General features: G+C 49.3%; 1 protein-coding gene across 1 annotated transcript; it reads left to right on the forward strand.

The window, feature by feature from the left end:
- The first annotated feature begins 4,795 nt into the window (after positions 1-4,795).
- On the forward strand, positions 4,796-18,479 carry LOC130492841 (cytochrome P450 2W1). Its single transcript, XM_056866628.1, has 9 exons — positions 4,796-4,993; positions 7,007-7,169; positions 8,264-8,413; positions 8,528-8,685; positions 12,474-12,647; positions 14,977-15,118; positions 15,859-16,043; positions 16,688-16,829; positions 18,292-18,479. The coding sequence occupies exons 1-9, from the start codon at positions 4,796-4,798 to the stop codon at positions 18,477-18,479; spliced, it is 1,500 nt and encodes a 499-aa protein (XP_056722606.1).
- The last annotated feature ends 243 nt before the right edge of the window (positions 18,480-18,722 follow it).

The raw sequence follows: 18,722 nt of genomic DNA on the forward strand, positions 1-18,722 counted from the left end.
CATGGGTGTCCGGGACTACGACCTGCAGAGAATCCCCAGAAGCTGACAAAGCCAGTGCTAATCCATGTTATACCTCCTCAAAGGGAAACTAAAGGTCCTCTCAAGCCCCACTCCCCATGCCCTTCCTTTGTGAGCCACCTCAAGGCGGTCACTGGAAAGGCGACAGATAAATTTTCTAAATCAATAAGGAACTCGTATTCCGATTCTCTGGGCTCGGGTTCGGTGCCGGCGTATACACTGAGAATTGCTTTTCTGCTGTCCGGAGCAGTTCACCCCGAAGGACGTCGCAGCGCAGATCCACGGATCTCTGGCGTCCGTATCATAAACCAGGATTGACCTCTGTTGACCGACAAGATTTTTTCGGAGCTTTCTCCGAGAAAGCAGCCAATGACGGAGCCTGTTCTGGAGGAGGAGAATTTGTAGAATACTCCGAACATGTACGAAGCGTCCCCTGTGAATATTCTGAAAAATAAATCTGTTGTTTTGGCGCAAACCCTTGTTTTACATAGGGTTTTGATTACCTTTTGATTCCCAAAGGCAGTAAATTAGAAGTGAATTTCAAAAATTGGGGGGAAATAACAAATCCATCCAACTTTTCTTGGGTTTGCAAACATTCACGGGTTGTTTGTGTCTTTGGTTGCAAAGTTGGAGCAGGCTTGGGACATTAGGCACGAATTCACTGCTCCCCGCAAGGCTGGGACTTCTCAGCAAAAGAGAACAGTGCCAGGCATTCAAGTTATAGTGCTATCACTACGGTTTGGTTCCTCTTGGGCAAGGTTCCCCAGTGTGGTGCCCGTGGGTGCCACGGCGCCTGCTTCTACTCACCTTGGCGCCCTCCAAGCTTTTCAGAAAGTGTACGGCTGCCCTTGTTCAAATGAAAGGGTTCCCCACTGGTAGATTAGGACTGCTGAGCACTTGTGCTTTCCTTAGGCACTCTGTGGTTCCATGTCCCCTTCAGGCTTTCCTTCCTTTCAGTAGGTGTGAGGAGGGAGGTATTCCATTCAGTTCCCCCTCCCATGGCAGCCATTTTGGGTGTTGCTCTCCCTCCGGTGGCAGCCTCCCCTCCCCAACCTCCACCCTCCTCAGGTTCTGACCCCCCCAAACCTCCCGCCAGTGGCGAAGAGGGACCTGGCAACCCTAGCTGTGGGACACGCATGAACACATGAACATGTGGGACATGAGGCTGCCTCATGCTGAATCAGACCATCAATCCATCAGGGTCAATATTGCCTACTCAGACTGGCAGGGGCTCTCCAGGGTGTCAGGTACAGGTCTTTCACTTCACCTATTGTGTGTGTTTAAGGGCCGTAAAATCACTTCCGACTCCTGGCTCACAAACGCTCATACCCTGCCAGAAATTCTGCCAGTCTTTAAGGTGCTATTGGACTCTTGCTCTTTTCTACTGCTCGTGGCAGACTAACACGGCTACCCATCGTGATCTCTCTCCATGGAAGGCACCACATTTAGTCGTACAGAGTGGAAATCCGTCAGCCTTGTAAAGAAACTTCCACAGGTACAGACATTATCTTTCTCACCAAATGCAGAAGATCCCTGTCTCATGACCAATGCTAATTTCTCCATGCGTACTATTTACTTGCTTTTGACGTTACCACCCCCATATTGTGCGTCTAATTCACTCGCCTCTACTTAAGAATAGATGGAATCACATTCTGGCTGTACCCGAAGAAGTGAGCTGTGGCTCACGAAAGCTCATGCCCCTGCCAGAAATTTTGTTAGTCTTCAAGGTGCTACTGGACTCTTGCTCTTTTCTACTGCTCTTGACAGACTAACACGGCTACCCATCGTGATCTATCTTCATTTTAAAATGTTTTTATTGATGGATCAAGGGGCTGGGATTGAGACCGAGAGAGCCCGTCTCGCCAAAGGCCCCGCACCGTGCATTTGTGGTCCAAACGAAACAGGGCAAGAGGGCACGTGGTGCATCTAACTCTTTCCGAGGCAACCAAATGACACGGGACAGGCTCTGAGCATCTCTTCCTGGGTCCGTGCCGCTGACGGCTGGGTCCGCACCAAATCTCCCGTGGCAACGTTTCGAGGGGGTTGCTTCGACCCGACTGACAACACAACTTGCTCAAGGCAATACCCCCTGCACACCGAACCCACTCCTCTATGCCAACCATTCACCTCCTCTGGCAATAGTCCTGTTCCGCCGCCCATCATCAGTGGTTAATTTTTCACAAGGGTCATGGACTCAGGAATAAAACGTTATTTCCCCCCGTTTTAATTTTTAACTTGGAAGAAGCTGCTGCTCCTGTGAGCTATTTTAATAACCCAAGAGAACTGAATGCCTATCCCTCCCTCCTCCCCCCCTCCCCCAGTAAAACAAGCTCAAAAGACAGGGTGGGAGGTGGAGAACCAGTTGCACAGACCCCGAACAACAGCCGGTCCAGCCGTTGACCCTCCTCGTCACCATGGAGGATGGTTATCGATTCACTTTTTGTTGACCCTTCTTAACTGCTGCCAGAAGCCTCCTGTGCCCTAAAGAGACTACTTGGTACGGAGGTTCGCAACGACCTGAAATCCCGTTCTGGATCCCGAACTATTGTGCACCTGACACGCCAATCTGAAAAACACCTTATGCCCGACGAGAAAGTTCCCTTTTGCCCTGCATCAGAATGCCCCGAAAGCTCTCTGGAAGAATTCTGTTTTACAGTCCCCAAAGAAATCCAGGAGATTAGGAGCCCCCTTGACCAAGCCGCACTTGGAGTATTGCGTGTAGGTCTGAAGGCCTCACTTCAAAAAGGATGCGGACAGAATGGAGCAGGTGCACAGGAGAGCGATGAGGATGATCAGGGGCCTGGAGACCAAGCCGCACCAGGAAAGGCGGAGGGACTTGGGGCACAGAACTAAACCAGAGGTCCCCGACCTTCTTGAGCCTGTGCACCTCTGGAATTCAGACGCAGTAGGATGGGCGTAGCCACAAAATGGCTGCCTCAGGAGGTGGAGCCAGCCACAAAAAGGCTGCCGCAGTTTCCCATCAGTTATGCAGTGAAGGTCCTTGTGCTGGGCTGGCAAACCCTGCTGAAGTGAAATTTTAAAAAATCTGCACAGCCTTTCAAACCTCCAGTGGTCAATCAGCAGCTTTGCTGGGCAAAAGTCCCATCTGGCCCTCTGAATTTCTAAAAACACTTGGCAGGCACCTGGAAAGGTGTTGGCGGACGCCATGGGCACCAAACTTAGGAATCCTGCACTAGACCTTGCTAGGAAGATCAGTAGGGTTGCCAACCTCCAGGTACTAGCTGGTGATCTCCCGCCATTACAACTGATCTCCAGCTGATAGAGATTAATTCCCCTGGAGAAAAGGGCCACTTTGGCTATTGGATTCTATGGTCCCTCCCCTCCTCAAACCCCACCCTCCTCAGGCTCCGCCCCCAAAACCTCCCACCAGTAGCAAAGAGGGACCTGGCAACCTTAAAGATCAGAGCTTCCACACAGGAACATGCAGGGAGAGGTGACCTTTCAAGTATGTAGGCCCCAGATCACAAAGGACTTTAGAGGTAAGCACCAACACCTTGAATTGGATCTGGAAACTACGCAGCAGCCTGTGATGGGACCTCAGAATAGAATTAACATGGTCCTGCCATCTAATTCCTAATAACAAAAGGGCTGCTGCATTGACGTTTCCAGTCTTCAAGGGCAGCCCCACGTAGACCGTGTTCAGTAGTCTAGCCTAAGGTGACTGAGACATGGATTATTTTGGCCAGAGCAGGTGTCTGCAAATTGGGAGCCAGTTTCCTAATTAACCAACCAGGGGGGAAACATTTCTATCTCACTTCTCTCTAAAAGGTAGGTTACCAAAAACAAAACAAAAACACCATACAGGCAACTGATTTTAAACAAATGAACCAGAATTAAAAACAAATTAAAAATGCAGCTGATGTCCTTAAATCTAATTATACTTGAACTTATTCAGCCTTGCAGAAGCATTGGAAAATCATTAAAGTAGGGGTCTTCCTCGCGTTACTAGATTGGCCATTACACATATTTTTCCTTATTCCAGCCAACAGCTTTTTGCAACTTCTGAAGTTCCTGCATAGTCTTCAAGGGTAGCCCCGTGTACAGCGCTTTACAGTAATCTAATCTTGAGGTTCTGCAGTGTGGATAAGCATGAAGTGTGGATAAGTCCACAAAGTCCAAATGTTTTAATTTACGAACCAAGCACAATTTTTGGGGTGGGTGGGGGGGGGAATGCACTCTTGGCTACTTTGCTGCCTGACTTCTCCAACGGCGACTCCCCAACTCATTGGCTGAGTCCAACAAAGATAAATTTGACTCTGTCAAAAAAAAATGGGAGTGTCGTACCCTCTAAAACATTAGTCATCCCAACTGGCATCTCTTTCGTCTTGTCGTGATTCGACTTGGCGCAGTTAGTTAATTCCGTGTGTCGATAAATCTCTTCCCCACCCCTTTTTAAAAAAAGGGCTTGGTGCGTCAAATGAAAGTAACTTGACCCCCCCCCCCTTTAGCGTGCCCTCCACCCACCAAAGGAGTAAACAGCAGCATTGCAGGTGTTGGAAGATGTCGACACGGTTTAATCTGGCCGGGTCGCCGAGAGCGTGCTATCCTTTCTCCCCGGAGTTGTTACATAATTTTTAAAGCCATCAGATTCACTATTCTAGGGGATGTGGGTGTGTACGGGGGAAGGAAAAGAAGTCCGGGGCATAGAGCTGAGAGCCGCAGAACTTAATAAACTGAACAAACGCAACTCGCGTTTCCCACTGTGCAAGATCAGATTCCTCTTCTTTCAACCGGCGGCTGCAGATTCCGGCGAGACATGGCTTCTTCGGAGTTGGCCCAGCTCGGTCCCTGGGTGCCCTGCGCGCTTCTCACCTTGGTGGTCTTAGCCACACTCTGGTATCTGACGGGCTCCGGAAGACCCTCTCCGAATCTCCCTCCAGGCCCTACTCCGCTTCCCCTCATCGGCAATCTGCACTTGATAAACATCAGGAGACAAGATAAATCGTTTATGAAGGTAAGACTTCCCCGCCTCGATTTCCTTTTAAAGTCATTCGTTGCTAAACTCCCACAGAAGTCAAATGTAGATTTAAAAAAAAAAAGATTTCTGGATATTGTATCACAGCAGAACTTTTCAGAAGGGATCTCTGTTAGGAAGGTGCAGACCAAAATCTTAAATTACTTTACATTTGAGTCCAATAGAAGAAGAGTTGGTTTTTATACCCCGCTTTTCTCCACCTTTAAGGAGTCTCAAAGCCGCTTACAATCCCCTTCCTCTCCCCACAACAGACACCTTGTGAGGTAGGTGAGGCTGAGAGAGTTCAGAGAGAACTGTGAGTAGCCCAAGGTCACCTAGCAGGCTTTGTATGGAGGAGTGGGGAATCAAACCCAGTTCTCCAGATTAGAGTCCACCACTCTTAACCACTACACCACGGCAGCTCTCAATAGCATCTTATTTATTTACTTCATTTCTACCCCGCCTTTCTTCCCAGCCTTTCTTCCCAAGGTGGCTTACCTAATGCTCCTCTCCTCCGTTTTATCCTCACAACAGCCCTGTGAGATAGGCTAGGCTGAGTGGGTGTAACTGGCCCCAGGTCCCCCAGTGAGCTTCTGCAGTGTCATGTGGATTCGAACCTGGTTCTCCAAGACTCTAGTCTGGCACTCTTAACTACTACACCATGCTGGTGTCTGATGAAGGGAGCTTTCGAAAGCTTATACCGTGACAATCTTGTTGGTCTCTAAGGTGCTGCTGGACCCGAATCTTGCTCCTCTACCTCAGACTGACGCAGCTACCTTCTGATATTAAATTTGTTTGGTATCTGAAGACTCGCACACAGCACTACGCAGAACGGCTAGATTCGAGCCCAGCCTTCTGAAAAAATTCCTATGCAGGGGTACTTCAATCTAAGCCTCTCGCAACGGGCGTAGACTGAATAACCCTGCCAAGTCTGGGGAAGGGCCGTCACTCCTTGGTTGAGCATCTGCTTTTCATAGAATCGTAGAATCCAAGAGCTGGAAGGGGGCCATAGAGGCCATCTAGTCCAACCCCCTGCTCAATGCAGGATCAGCCTAGCCCTAGAGCATCCCTGACAAGTGCTTGTCCAGCCTCTGCTTAAAGACTGCCAGCGAGGGGGAGCTCACCACCTCCCTATGCAGCCGATTCCATGGCCAAACAACTATCGCTGTAAATTTTTCCCCCTAATATCCAGCCAAAGTAATATCCAAAGTAATGACTACAGGAGAATTACGCAATTTTAAGGTTGACAATGAGGAAATTGAAATTGTTGAAGACTTTCTATTCCTTGGCTCCACCATCCACCAAAAGGGAGACTGCAGCCAAGAAAGAAGGAGATTGAGACTTGGAAGGGCAGCCATGAAGGAGCTAGAAAAGATTCTGAAGTGTTAGGATGTGTCACTGGAAGCCAAGGTCAGGTTAATTCATGCCATCGTATTCCCTATTACTATGTATGGGTGTGAAAGCTGGACAGTGAAGAAAGCTGATAGGAAGAAAGTAGGTTCCTTTGAAATGGGGTGTTGGAGGAGAGGGTTACGGATACCTTGGGCTGCCCAAAAAAAAAAAAAAACAGTGGGTTATAGATCAAATCAAGCCTAAGCTGACCCTAGAAGCTAAAATGACTCAACTGAGGCTGTCGTAATTTGGTCACATGAGAAGGCAAGAGTCACTGGAAAAGACAGTCATGCTAGGAAAAGTTGAGGGCAGCAGGAAAAGAGGAAGACCCAACAAGAGACGGATTGACTCAATAAAGGAAGCCAAGCCCTCAGTTTGCAAGATCTGAGCAAGGCTGTCAAAGATTTTGGAGGACGTTGATTCATAGGGTCGCCATGAGTCGGAAGTGACTTGACGGCGCTTAACTCCCACGCACCCCTTTCCTCCTGCAATTTAAACCCAATTCCAAGGTCCCCCCTCTTTGTTTCACTTCTGACCGGGGTCTCGAACCCACGTTCCCTCCGCCCTACTGGCCGGATCTCGCTTCTCTCGTTTGCACTGAAACCCTCGTTTCTCTTCCAGCTTTCTGAGAAATACGGCCCGGTCTTCACAGTCCATCTGGGCTTCCAGAAGGCCGTGGTGTTGACAGGCTACGAGGCGGTCAAAGAGGCTCTTCAGAGCAACACTGGCGAATTCGTGGACAGGCCCCCTGTCCCGATATTTTATCGGATCCAGCATGGGAACGGTAACAGCACTTGGGACAGCTCGGCCTTAATATTCGGTTTATATTCAATTGGGCGGTCGCGGCGAAGCAGGGAGAGGCAGCCCGCTTGCAGCAGTAGAATTTGGGAGCTGTGGAAATGCAGCAACATCTTCACGCTTTCTCCGAACGAGTCCTTTTCACTATTTTTTTTAAAGTCTGCCTGTGGGGTGGGAATGACCTGAAGAAAGGTCCTCCAAGAGGTTTCTGGGTCTAATGGATCAGGCATAGATTTCCCAGAAGGGAGCCTGCAGCAGGGGTCCCCAACCTTTTTGAGCCTGTGGGTACCTCTGGAATTCTGATACGGGGTGGGCTGGGGGGGGCACAGCTGCAAAATGGCTGCCACAGCTTACCTGAGGGGGGACCCATTTGTTCTCTTGAAGTATTTGAAGAGCTGTCACTTAGAGGAGGGCAGGGAGCTGTTCCTGTTGGCTGCAGAGGAGAGGACTCGCAAGTCTTCAAGCAGAGGCTGGACAAGCACTTGTCAGGGATGCTCTAGGCTGATCCTGCATTAAGCAGAGGGTTGGACTAGATGGCCTCTGTGGCCCCCTCCGACTCTCTGATTCTATACAGTAAAGGCCCTTGTGCTGTGGCGGCCGCTGCCGCCAAAGCAATGTTTTTAAAAATCTGCACAGCCCATCAAATCACCCCTGGCCTGTCAGAAGCTTTGCTGGGCAAAAGCCCCACCGGGCCCCGGGTCCGAACTAATTGGGAGCCAATAGAGATAGCATTCATGGCGTCCAACTAAATGCATCCAACTAAAGTTGCCAGAGCAAACTGCTGCTTTGGAGCGGGGGACTCTACGGCATTGTACCTCACCGAGGTCCCTCCCTCCAAACCCTGCCCTCCTCAGGCTCCACCCCCAAATCTCCAGGAATTTCCTACATCCATAGCTGGCCACCCTAGACCCAGCTCACTATTAGCAGTAACCTGGCTGCTGTGTTCTGGACCAACAGTGTAGTGTTCAAGGGCAGCCCTGCATAGAAGAGAAACGCAGTTGTCAAGACGCAGCACGGATGATTGATGGCAATCCGTGCTCCCTCTGAAAGAAGGCTCATTTACCAAAATGTATTCCTCAGGTGTGTTCTTCTCTTCTGGGGAACTGTGGAGGACCACCCGCCGATTCACCGTGTCGAGCATGCGGGACCTCGGGGTGGGGAAGAAACTGATAGAGGGACGCATCTTGGAGGAGCTCCATTACCTTACTGAGCTGATCGAGTCTTTTAAAGGTGACCCGCGACCTACAAGTCCCTGCCGCTGTTTTCCTGGGGCAGCCGCCTGGCCTGTTGCCCCCCCCCCCCCGCTTTCACGTTTCCATTCCTCGTTCTTTTTTCTTTTTTCAGGCGAACCGTTTAAGTTACGGTCCTTTAACACGGCCCCCACCAACATCACCTTTGCCATACTGTTTGGGGACAGGTTTGATTATGCCGACCCGACGTTCGTCACTCTGCTCAGGCTCATCGACGAAGTCATGAGCCTACTGGGATCTCAGTTCTTACACGTAAGAAGGAGATATCATTCCTTTATTTGTGTTTGCTGAGGGTGGGGTTTGGAAATTCTAGATCCTGGGTGCAGTTTTGGGAAAGGCAAGAAGAAGCAATGCTTCACTAACAGATTCAAGTCCAGTGAGAGCCAGCATGGTGTAATGGATAAGAGAGATGGTTTGGAGCGGTGGACTCTAATCTGGAGAACCGGGTTCGATTCCCCACTCCTCCACTTGAGCGGCAGACGCTTAATCCGGAGAACCGGGTTTGATTGCCCCACTCCTCCACATGAAGCCAGCTGGGTGACCCTTGGCTAGTCACAGCTCTCTTAGAGCACTCTCAGCCTCACCTACCTCACAGGGTATCTGTTGTGGGGAGGGGAAGGGAAGGTGATTATAAGCCGGTTTGATTCTTCCTTAAGTGGTAGAGGAAGTCGGGTGTAAGCTTTCGAGAGTCAAAGCCTGCTTTGTTGTGGTTAGTGTCAGACTAGGATCTGGGAGATTCAGGTCTGAATCTCCGCTCTGCCGTGGAAACTCACTTTGCCTATTCTGCCTTGCAGGGGTAGCGGTCATTGTGAGGATAAAATGAAGGGGTGGGGGGAGAATGATGTCAGAAGTCATTTGGTATCCCCAAGAGGGAGAACAGTGGGATATAAATAGCTAAAGAAATAATTAAGACGGCCCTCCGGTTACTCCGAAGCCAGTGTGGTGCAGAGGTTAAGAGCAGTGGGACCGTACTCTGGAGAACCGGGTTCGATTCCCCACTCCTCCGCATGAAGCCTGCTGGGTGACCTTGGGCTAGTCACAGCTCTCTCCGAACTCTCTCAGCCCATGCGGGGGCAGGCAATGGCCAACTACCTCTGAATGCCTCTGAACCACCTCTGAACGTCTCTTGCCTGGAAAGCCCTACAAGGTCGCCATAAGTCGGCTGTGGGCACTTTACACACGCACACATGTTACTCTGGTGCTTTACGGGTCTCGCTGTTGCCGATATCAGGAAACGCTCTCAGCCCGCAAATTTTTAATTCAGTCCAGTGGATAGAAGCCGTTTGAGAAATCGAAAGGGCTGTGCAAAGCTGATCTGCCTACCCTAATGGGAAGCTGGATCCATCCCACCCCTGGGAGAGCTGTTCCGCTCCTTGCTTTCAGTTCGCAGCCAAGAGAAGTTGAGGCTCCAGGCTTTCCCACCAACCTCTGCGCAAGCAATTCTTATCCACAACGGCTGGTTTTCCCCGAAAGCCTGTGCTGCCTGCCCACGCCGAGCCTGCATGCAGGATTGCAGCCGCTCATTCAAATGAAACACAACTGGGGAGGGGCCATGGCTCAGTGGTAGAGCATCTGCTTGGCATGCAGAAGGGTACCAGGTTCAATCCTCGACCTCTCCAGTTAAAGGGACTAGGCAAGTAGGTGATGCAAAAGACCTCTGCCTGAGACCCAGGAGAGCCGCAGCCGGTCTGAGTAGACAATACTGACTCTGATGGACCGAGGGTCTGATTCAGTATAAGGCAACTTCATGTCTTCATGTGTTCAAACTCAGACATTTTCCAACTTGGGAGGAAAAGTTCTTTCCCTCGGGCCAGGGTCGTCTTCCCACGTGAGGTCTGCTTCCAGGATCTGCTGCCGTCTCGATGCCACAAAATGATATTTACAGGTTGCTTCTGAGTTTCTGTCCACTTCCACCAGCACAGGGCCTCATCTGCCGCTGGGGTTTAGTGGACAGATTGGCAGAGTGGGACCCTGAGCGAGCTGGTTTTGAATCCCCACATTTACCGTAGAAGCTCTCTGGGGGACCCCGGGCCCGTCACGAACTCTCTTCCTGATCTACTTCGCAGGGTTGTTGGGGAGAACAATGTTTTAAGCCGCTTTGAATCCAGACTGTGGAGAGAAAAGCGGGAGATATAAATGCGAATGCATCCATGCAGAATGAAGCAACCCACCATTCTAGATCATACCATTTCTGGCTGCAGGTTTTTGAATTCTTCTCCATATTTTAAGAAAGCCTTGCGTGTAGAAATCTAGCGTATCAGGAATGAAGGGTTCTGCCCTACCCCCTCTGAAATGCTATTTTTCTACATGCAGAGCGCTGGTTTTTTTTCCCTTTCAGAGAGCTTTTAAATGGGACTGTATAAATCCCCGAGTGACTCTGTTGTAAGAGGAGTGCATTGCATTGATCTTCCCCCGGTTTATTACCTCTGTGGAGCTGGTGGCTTGTGGGAATATTAGAACAAGACAGTTTATTGTGCTGGGAAGTGTTAGACTGCTGGGATGGCTGGCTGTAATTGATTTGTAATTGGTGCAGCCCTTAAAAATTCCAATCTAACAGGCTGCAAACTGACTTCCTTCTCTTCCTTATATGTTAGGAGGGTGGGCTATCTCTTTCCCCCCCTCCTTTTGTTATATTGCCCCCCTTTAAAAGGCTGTTTCATTGCTTCTCCTCTACCTTTGCCGCTACTTTCCCTTAATTGTACTTTTAATTCATGTTTATGGTCAGTGACTAGACAAGTCTGAAGGTCTCCGTTGGTTTCCCTGGAGATCCTTGGAAGAAATGGAGGCCGCTGGGGGGGGGGGGGATCTCGACCCCTCCTTTCCAAAATGTCGCCTTTAAATTTTGTCCCTTCGATAGGGCTTGAATGATTTCTCGATTTAAACACTTTGGGCCTGGCGTTTTCCTGTGAGGGCCTCATCCCTCGGAGATATCCTATTACAGTAGTAAAATCAGACTGCCTTCTTTTAGAATCATAGAGTTGGAAGGGACCACTAGGGTTATCAAGTCCAACCCCCTGCACAATGCAGGAAATTCACAACTACCTCCCCCCCACACCCCTAGTGACCAGAAGATGGCCAAGATGCCCTCCCTCTCATCATCTGCCTAAGGTCACAATCAGCATTGCTGACAGATGGCCATCTAACCTCTTCTTAAAAACCTCTTCTTAAAAACCTCTAACTGTTACAAAATTCTTCCTAATGTCCAGACGGAAACTCTTTTGATTTAATTTCAACCTGTTGGTTCTGGTCCGACCTTCTTGGGCAACAGAAAACAACTCAGCACCCTCCTCTATATGACAGCCCTCTATATGACAGCCCCTCAAGTACTTGAAGACGGATATCATATCCCCTCTCAGTCTTCAGGCTAAACATACCCGGCTCCTTCAACCTTTCCTCATAGGACTTGGTCTCCAGACCCCTCACCATCTTTGTTGTCCTTCTCTGGACACTTTCCAGCTTGTCTACATCTTTCTTCAATTGTGGTGCCCAAAACTGAGCACAGTACTCTAGTTGAGGTCTAACCAGAGCGGAGTAAAGCGATACCATCACTTTGCATGATCTGGACACTATATTTCTGTTGATGCAGCCCAAGACCGCATTTGCCTTTTTAGCTACCGCATCACACTGCTGACTCATGTTCAGTGTTCGGTCTACTAAGACCCCAAGATCCTTTTCACACACACGACTGCTCAGACAAGTCTCCCCCATCCTATAATTATGCATTTGATTTTTCCTACCTAAATGCAGAACTTTACATTTGTCTTCGCTGAAGTGCATTTTATTAGTTCTAGCCCAGTTTAATCCCTATGTTGTTTTAATGTTGTGTTTTAGCTTATGTTCTAACTACTTTGTCTGATAGATAGTGTCTGAGCCCAGTTTTGACTGGGAAAGGGCGGGGTACAAACTGAATGAAATAAAAATAAGCATAAATTGTGCCCTTGGGCCGGGGTCAGCAGACCAGTACAGCTAGCCTCTGAAACTATCTTTATCGATTGCACTCCATTTCATTTACAATGCAGAGGTGTACGTTTCTCTTGCAGTTATTCAATTTCTACCCGTTCCTCGGATTCCTCCTCACACCCCACAAGATGATCTTGAGGAAAGTCGAAGAGACCTGTGTCATTCTGAGGAAACATATCCAGGCCAGCAAAGAAACGATCAATGAAAACAACTTGCGGAGCTACACAGATGCTTTGCTCTTCAAGCAGCAAGAGGTAAGTTTTATTTTATTTTTCTTAGCCTGCCTAGCGGAGCTGGTGGTGGGTGAATTTATAAGGGGAGAGCAAAACAACTCCCGAAACCCTGTACCTCGAACCGCCTTTATGGGGTTTGCAAAGTAGAATAAAAGAGAAGACTAGCAGTAAATCCAAGAATCTCCAAAACAATATACCATGAAAGAATCTCTCTGTCCTGCTTATTTATTTATCTATTTATTATTTCCACTTATTACCCTGCTCTCTCCAGCCAAACCAGGCTCAGAGTGGCTTCTCAGCACACCAAGAAAAACTAGGAGAAGAATCTGCCTGGGTCTTTCTTGTGCCTCCTGGACAGAGGAAGAAGCCCCCCCCCCCCAAAAAAAAAACCTTGATAATATCTGGTTGCCAAATGTGACATTAGAAACCCATTTCTAGAAGGAGGTATTTTTATCAACTGCAACCACACCCCACAGGAAAAACTGCAAGCCAGCTGTTAGTGGCAGGGAGATCTGGTGGGCCGTGGAGAGGAGGCTTGAAATATCTGCCCACCAGCTGTGGTTGCGTGTGGCTAATTGGTCACATTTTATAAAGAATTCTGTAAGCAGCCTTGAGCGTCATATCGGTTGGAAAGGCAGAGTAAAAATCTCAGTCAGTTGGCGTGGAAAGCCTCCTAGACAGTATGCTCCGAGAGAGGATTGATTTTCCTCCTGCGCTCTTTCCAGAAGTAAAAAACCGATAACCGTAGCAGAGCGGCTAGATTCGAGTCCGGCAGCACCTTAGAGACCAAACGGATTATCGGGATATAAGCTTTCGAGAGTCAACGCTCAGATATCTGACGAAGGGAGCTTTGAATCTCGAAAGCTGATACCCCAAAAATCTTGTTGGTCTCTAGGGTGCTACTGGACTTGAATTAAGATGTTCTACTGCAGACCAACACAGCTAGCCTCTGAAAATAACTGTAGTGTCAAAAATCTCATTTTGAAAGGAATTGGGTGACTGTCTGCTCTTAAAGGGGGGGGGGAACTGTCTAAGACAACAGGCTTACGTAGCTGTTCCCCCTCTGATCTCCTGGTCTCTAACCAGACCTCCCCTATTTTAGTTCCCTATTGGAGCAGCTGTAGGTTTTGATGATATCCATGCCCCCCCATCACAGCTCTGTCGAAACCCCAATTGCACCCTCCTGCCCCCAAATTGTAACTCTAGTTTCCCCCTCTTTCCCAAGTTGTGGTCAGCTTCCCCCCACCCCTAATGTCATCATCATCATTCCTTTATGGGCATAAAACACAATACAGAAAGATACAAAAGGAATGGAAATATTAAAAGGTTCCCTTTATAGAACAGTTAAAAAAACACATTGAATAGCGCTGTTTGTCAATACAGCCATCTAATTAACTTTGGCGGGCTTTTAAAACACACTTTAAAAACTGTGCCACCATCTTCAATATTTGGGGCGAATGGTTGTTCAATAAATAGGAAACGTTACAAGAATCTGAGACATTCGGTCTACTAACCAACAGGGGGCTTAATAGTTCATTACGAGATTCTGTATAGTAAAGGCAAAGGTCCCCTGTGCAAGCACTAGGTCATTCCTGACCCATGGGGTGACGTCACATCCCGACGTTTCCTAGGCAGACTTTGTTTGCGGGGTGGTTTGCCAGTGCCTTCCCCAGTCATCTTCCCTTTAGCCCCAGCAAGATGGGTACTCATTTCACCAACCTCGGAAGGATGGAAGGCTGAGTCAACCTTGAGCTGGCTACCTGAAACCGACTTCCGTCGGGATCGAACTCAGGTCGTGAGCAGAGCTTTTGACTGCAGTACTGCAGCTTAACACTCTGCACCATGGGGCTCCTGATTCTGTATAGAAACTAGAATAAAATAAGACATGAGCAACCGTTTCAATACAATTGTCACAAGGGCAAAGCTTGTCAGACAGAGGGATTTTCCGAAATCTGCCTTCAAATAGCGCGGATGGCAAAACATTAAATCGGGCCAGAGAGCTTCACCCCCCAATACCAGCTCCCTTCTCCTCGACTCCATCCATCGGACAGCGGTTATGTTGGAGGGACCGGAACGGGCCTAAAAAGTGTGAGAAAAGGTTACTGTAATATAGCGTCTGGACCGGACAAGAGGGGTGTCTGAAGGGAGAAGCAGAACATAATTCTCCTAGACCGTCTCCAGGCTCATTTCCTGATGAGAAATGTAAGGTGGACCTGGGAAAAAGGTGCCCAACCGTGCTGCCCCCTGCTGCTGCAGAGATCCGTCGCCCCGCAACAGGAGTCGCAACAGGGGTCCGTCGCCCCACGCAATTGCAAACCCCAGGGCTCACGCGGACTTTTCTCGTTCTAAGGAATCAAACAAAGCCAAGATCACGTTCCACGATGCAAACATCCTGGCGTCCGTGCTCGACCTCGTCATGGCTGGGACTGAGACCACGGCCACCACGCTGCAGTGGGCTGTCTTGCTGATGATAAAGTACCCCGAGATTCAGCGTAAGCCGCTGTATTTTGTTTGCCGTTGCATTTTTATTCATGAGCATGTGTAGTAGTTTTGTGGGTTGTTTCCTTGATTAGAGTGCCGATCTTACAGACCAGGGCTACATTTCCCGGGGCGCAACTTGGGGCCATGCTTCAGACACTGGGAACATAAGAACATAAGAAAAGCCCTGCTGAATCAGACCAAGTCCCATCAAGTCCAGCAGTCTGTTCACTCAGTGGCCAACCAGGTGCCTCTAGGAAGCCCACAAACAAGGCGACTGCAGCAGCATTTATCCTGCCTCATTTCCAAAACACCTAAGATAATAGGCCTGCTCCTCTGATCCTGGAGAGAATCGGTATGCATCATGACTAGTAACCATTTGGACTAGTAGCCATGGATAGCCCTCTTCTCCATGAAATGTCTACTCCCCTCTTAAAGCCTTCCAAGTTGGCAGCCATCACCACCTCCTGGGGCAGGGAGTTCCACACTTTAACTATGCGTTGTCTGGGAAACAATGTCTGAGGCAGGAGAGAAGGAGGGGTGAGAGAGAGAGGCGTTCTGGCCAACTTTCATGCACTTTTCCCTCCCCACAACAAACACCCTGTGAGGTAGGTGGGGCTGGGAATGTGTGACTAGCCCAAGGTCACCCAGCAGGCTCCATGTTGAGGAATGGGGAATCAAACCTGGTTCCCCATATTAGAGTCTGCCGCTCTTAACCACTCCACCGTGCTGGAAGTCTCTTTCTCTGTTGCAGGGAAGGTACAGGAGGAAATCAAGATGGTCCTGGAATTGGGCCACCTGCCGACCTTCGATGACAAGAAGCGCATGCCCTTTTCCAACGCAGTGATCCACGAGGTGCAACGCTTTGTCACTCTCCTCCCACACATTCCGCGCTGCACCGCCGTGGACACGCACTTCCGTGGCTATTTCATCCCCAAGGTGTGATATGGGACGGGGCCCTCGGTGGGAGGGGGCATTGGCCAAACAGGAGAAGCTCATTATCCACTAACTATCTGCTCACTTGGCGCCACAGTTTCTGTCCCTCCCTTATCCTGAACACATGAAGCTGCCTTCTACTGAATCAGGCCCTTGGTCTGTCAAAGTCAGTATTGTCTACTCAGACCGGCAGCAGCTCTCCAGGGTCTCAGGCAGAGGTCTTTCACATCACCTACCTGCCTTGAACTGGAGATGCCGCGGATCGAACCTGGGACCTTCTGCATGCCAAGCAGATGCTCTACAAACTCAGCCACAGCCCCTCCCTGACAGGAAGTGGGGATCAAAGTTTAAAACGTGCTGCAAACTGGCAAAACCACCCTGTACTAGTCAACGCGGGGCTGCCACCAAAAAGGCCCTGCTCTCATGTGCCCACCAGATGAGCTTCTTTGATTGGTGAGACAGTCAGGAGGGCCTCTCCCTCTGATCTTAATTCCCAGGCAGGAACATCTGGGGTCCGGTTGCACTTTTTTTTTCTCAAAAAGAAGACCCCAAACGGATGCTCTTCCCACTTGCGCCTTCAGAGCCAAGCCCTATTGAATTTTCCCATGCCACCCCCTTGCTGACATCTGTCCTTTTTTCCTTACTAGGGTACCACTGTGATTCCTTCACTCACCTCGGTGCTCTTAGACAAAACTCAGTGGGAGACTCCCGAACAATTTAACCCCAACCACTTTTTGGATGCTGACGGCAACTTTGTGAAGAAAGAGGCTTTCCTGCCTTTCTCGACAGGTAACCAGAATTCTCACCACGGCATAAGATAGATGCTTCATAGCCAGAGGTCGGGCTGGGGTGGGTGGGTTTTCACCCAACGGGCTGGTTCACCCCATCCCAAAATTTTTAAAACAATTTTTCTTTTACACTGGTGACGTGAAAGCGTCTATTAAAAATGAGAGCTGGTGGGAAAATTTACAAAAAATAAAATAGAAACAGCTTGTTATGTCCTGCAAAAAAAGAAAGGAAAAAAAGATAGGCCTCCAAGCTCTGCCCACATGAACCTCCCAGCCCCACCCACCAAAGATTCCCATTAGTGGGTTTTCCAGGGTCGTCGTCACACCTCTCGTGCTCCAGTGACCCTGAAAATCTGCCTGCCGCTAACTCAGTATGGCAGCATCCTACAAAGGGGGCAGGCATAACGCCAGGAGGTTATTATTTGATGTCAGGCAAGCGTAGAAGGTTCCGGACATAAAAATAACTGTGCTAATTCAGTTCACCCATTTTTGACGCTTAGTGGTTGTTGTGAACCCTGAAACGCACATAGACACATGGGCTTAGCGAACAGGTTCTAGATGTTTCTGCTAGCTGCAAGGAAATCGCTGATATTTATTTGTTTCTTTTACACCCCTCCCACTTAGCAATCTCAACTTTGCATTATTAAGGTTTAGTCACACTTGATGCAACAAAATTGGGCCCAGTTCCTGCTAAGTCAGTCGGGCGGGGGGGGGGGAATCCTGAGAGGGGAGTTGGGAGAGTATTCAGGCATCCTACATAAGCCATTCTCATGTTTTTGGAATCTCACTGTACGATATCAGCATTCTTGTAAGCCGCCTTGAATTATGAGGAAAAGCAGGGTATAAATGTTTAACACTTAACCTTTACCTAGCGCTTTCGAAAATTCTGTTTGCAATGCCTACGACAGCCCTGTAAGGTAAGTCAGTATTGCAGTCCCTGTACTGCCAATGAAGAAAGAGAGAGAGGCTTGTTAAAGTCCAGCAAGTGAGTTTGGGACAGCCGTGAGGTTTGAATCCAGGATCTCCTGAATTGGTAGTGTTTCCAACTCGGGTTTGGAAAATTCCTGGAGATTTGAGGGGGTGTAGCCTGGGGAGAGTGGGGTTTGAGGAGGGGACGGACCACAGCAGGATATAATGTCACAAAGCTCACTCTCCAAAGCAACCATTTTATCCAGGGAACTGTCATCTGGAGATCATAGGTAATTCCGGGAGATCTCCACGTCTCATCGGGAGGCTGGCATCCTTAGGAATCGTCACCCATTTTTTTAGCCAACACGCCAACTCTGTGACGACGACAGATTGATCGATTTCCGCCCTTCATAAATTTAACCCACCTTTCTCGCTGACACTCAAGGGGGATTACAAAACAACCAATAAATCAGTTGCGTCTTTGGCTCCTGCTTTTATTACCCGCTGAACCGTTTTTCATAAAAATCCTGTGCCGGGGTCGGGGGTCGTTGCAGGCCACCGGAACTGCCTAGGCGAAAGTCTGGCCAAGATGGAGCTGTTCCTCTTCTTCGTGGGCTTGTTCCAGAGGTTTTCCTTCCGGCCCCCTCCGGGATCCACAGCATCTGACGTGGACATTGCCCCCGTGCCAGGCTTCACCTTGCGCCCCCAGCCGCAGACAACCTGTGCCGTGCCCTACGAATGAGACCTGCAGATGGAAGGGTTGGCCTTTGCACCAGCCAATGTCACGCGGAGATGAGAGAGGCCCTTTCTGCGCGAGCCACGCGGGGATTCCAGGGTGGGCATCCTACCGCAACAAACCTTTGCTTCACTCCTTCTGCTCATTTACGGGCCATTATGGCGTCGACTTACGACACTGTCAATTCAACACAGACGATAACCCTGCTGTCTCTATTCTGCATCGCTGCCCCTGACACCTGGGATTGGC

The sequence above is a fragment of the Euleptes europaea genome, chromosome 21 (genome assembly GCF_029931775.1).
Source record: "Euleptes europaea isolate rEulEur1 chromosome 21, rEulEur1.hap1, whole genome shotgun sequence".
NCBI classification, from domain to species: Eukaryota; Metazoa; Chordata; class Lepidosauria; order Squamata; family Sphaerodactylidae; genus Euleptes; species Euleptes europaea.

What these genes read in the sequence shown, in the direction of transcription:
- LOC130492841 (XM_056866628.1), top strand. Translation starts at nt 4,796, where the DNA reads ATGGCTTCTTCGGAGTTGGCCCAGCTCGGTCCCTGGGTGCCCTGCGCG. An exon ending in TGGGATCTCAGTTCTTACAC is followed by an intron (nt 8,686 to 12,473) that starts GTAAGAAGGAGA and finishes TTTCTCTTGCAG; the next exon opens with TTATTCAATTTCTACCCGTT. An exon ending in GTGGCTATTTCATCCCCAAG is followed by an intron (nt 16,044 to 16,687) that starts GTGTGATATGGG and finishes TTTCCTTACTAG; the next exon opens with GGTACCACTGTGATTCCTTC.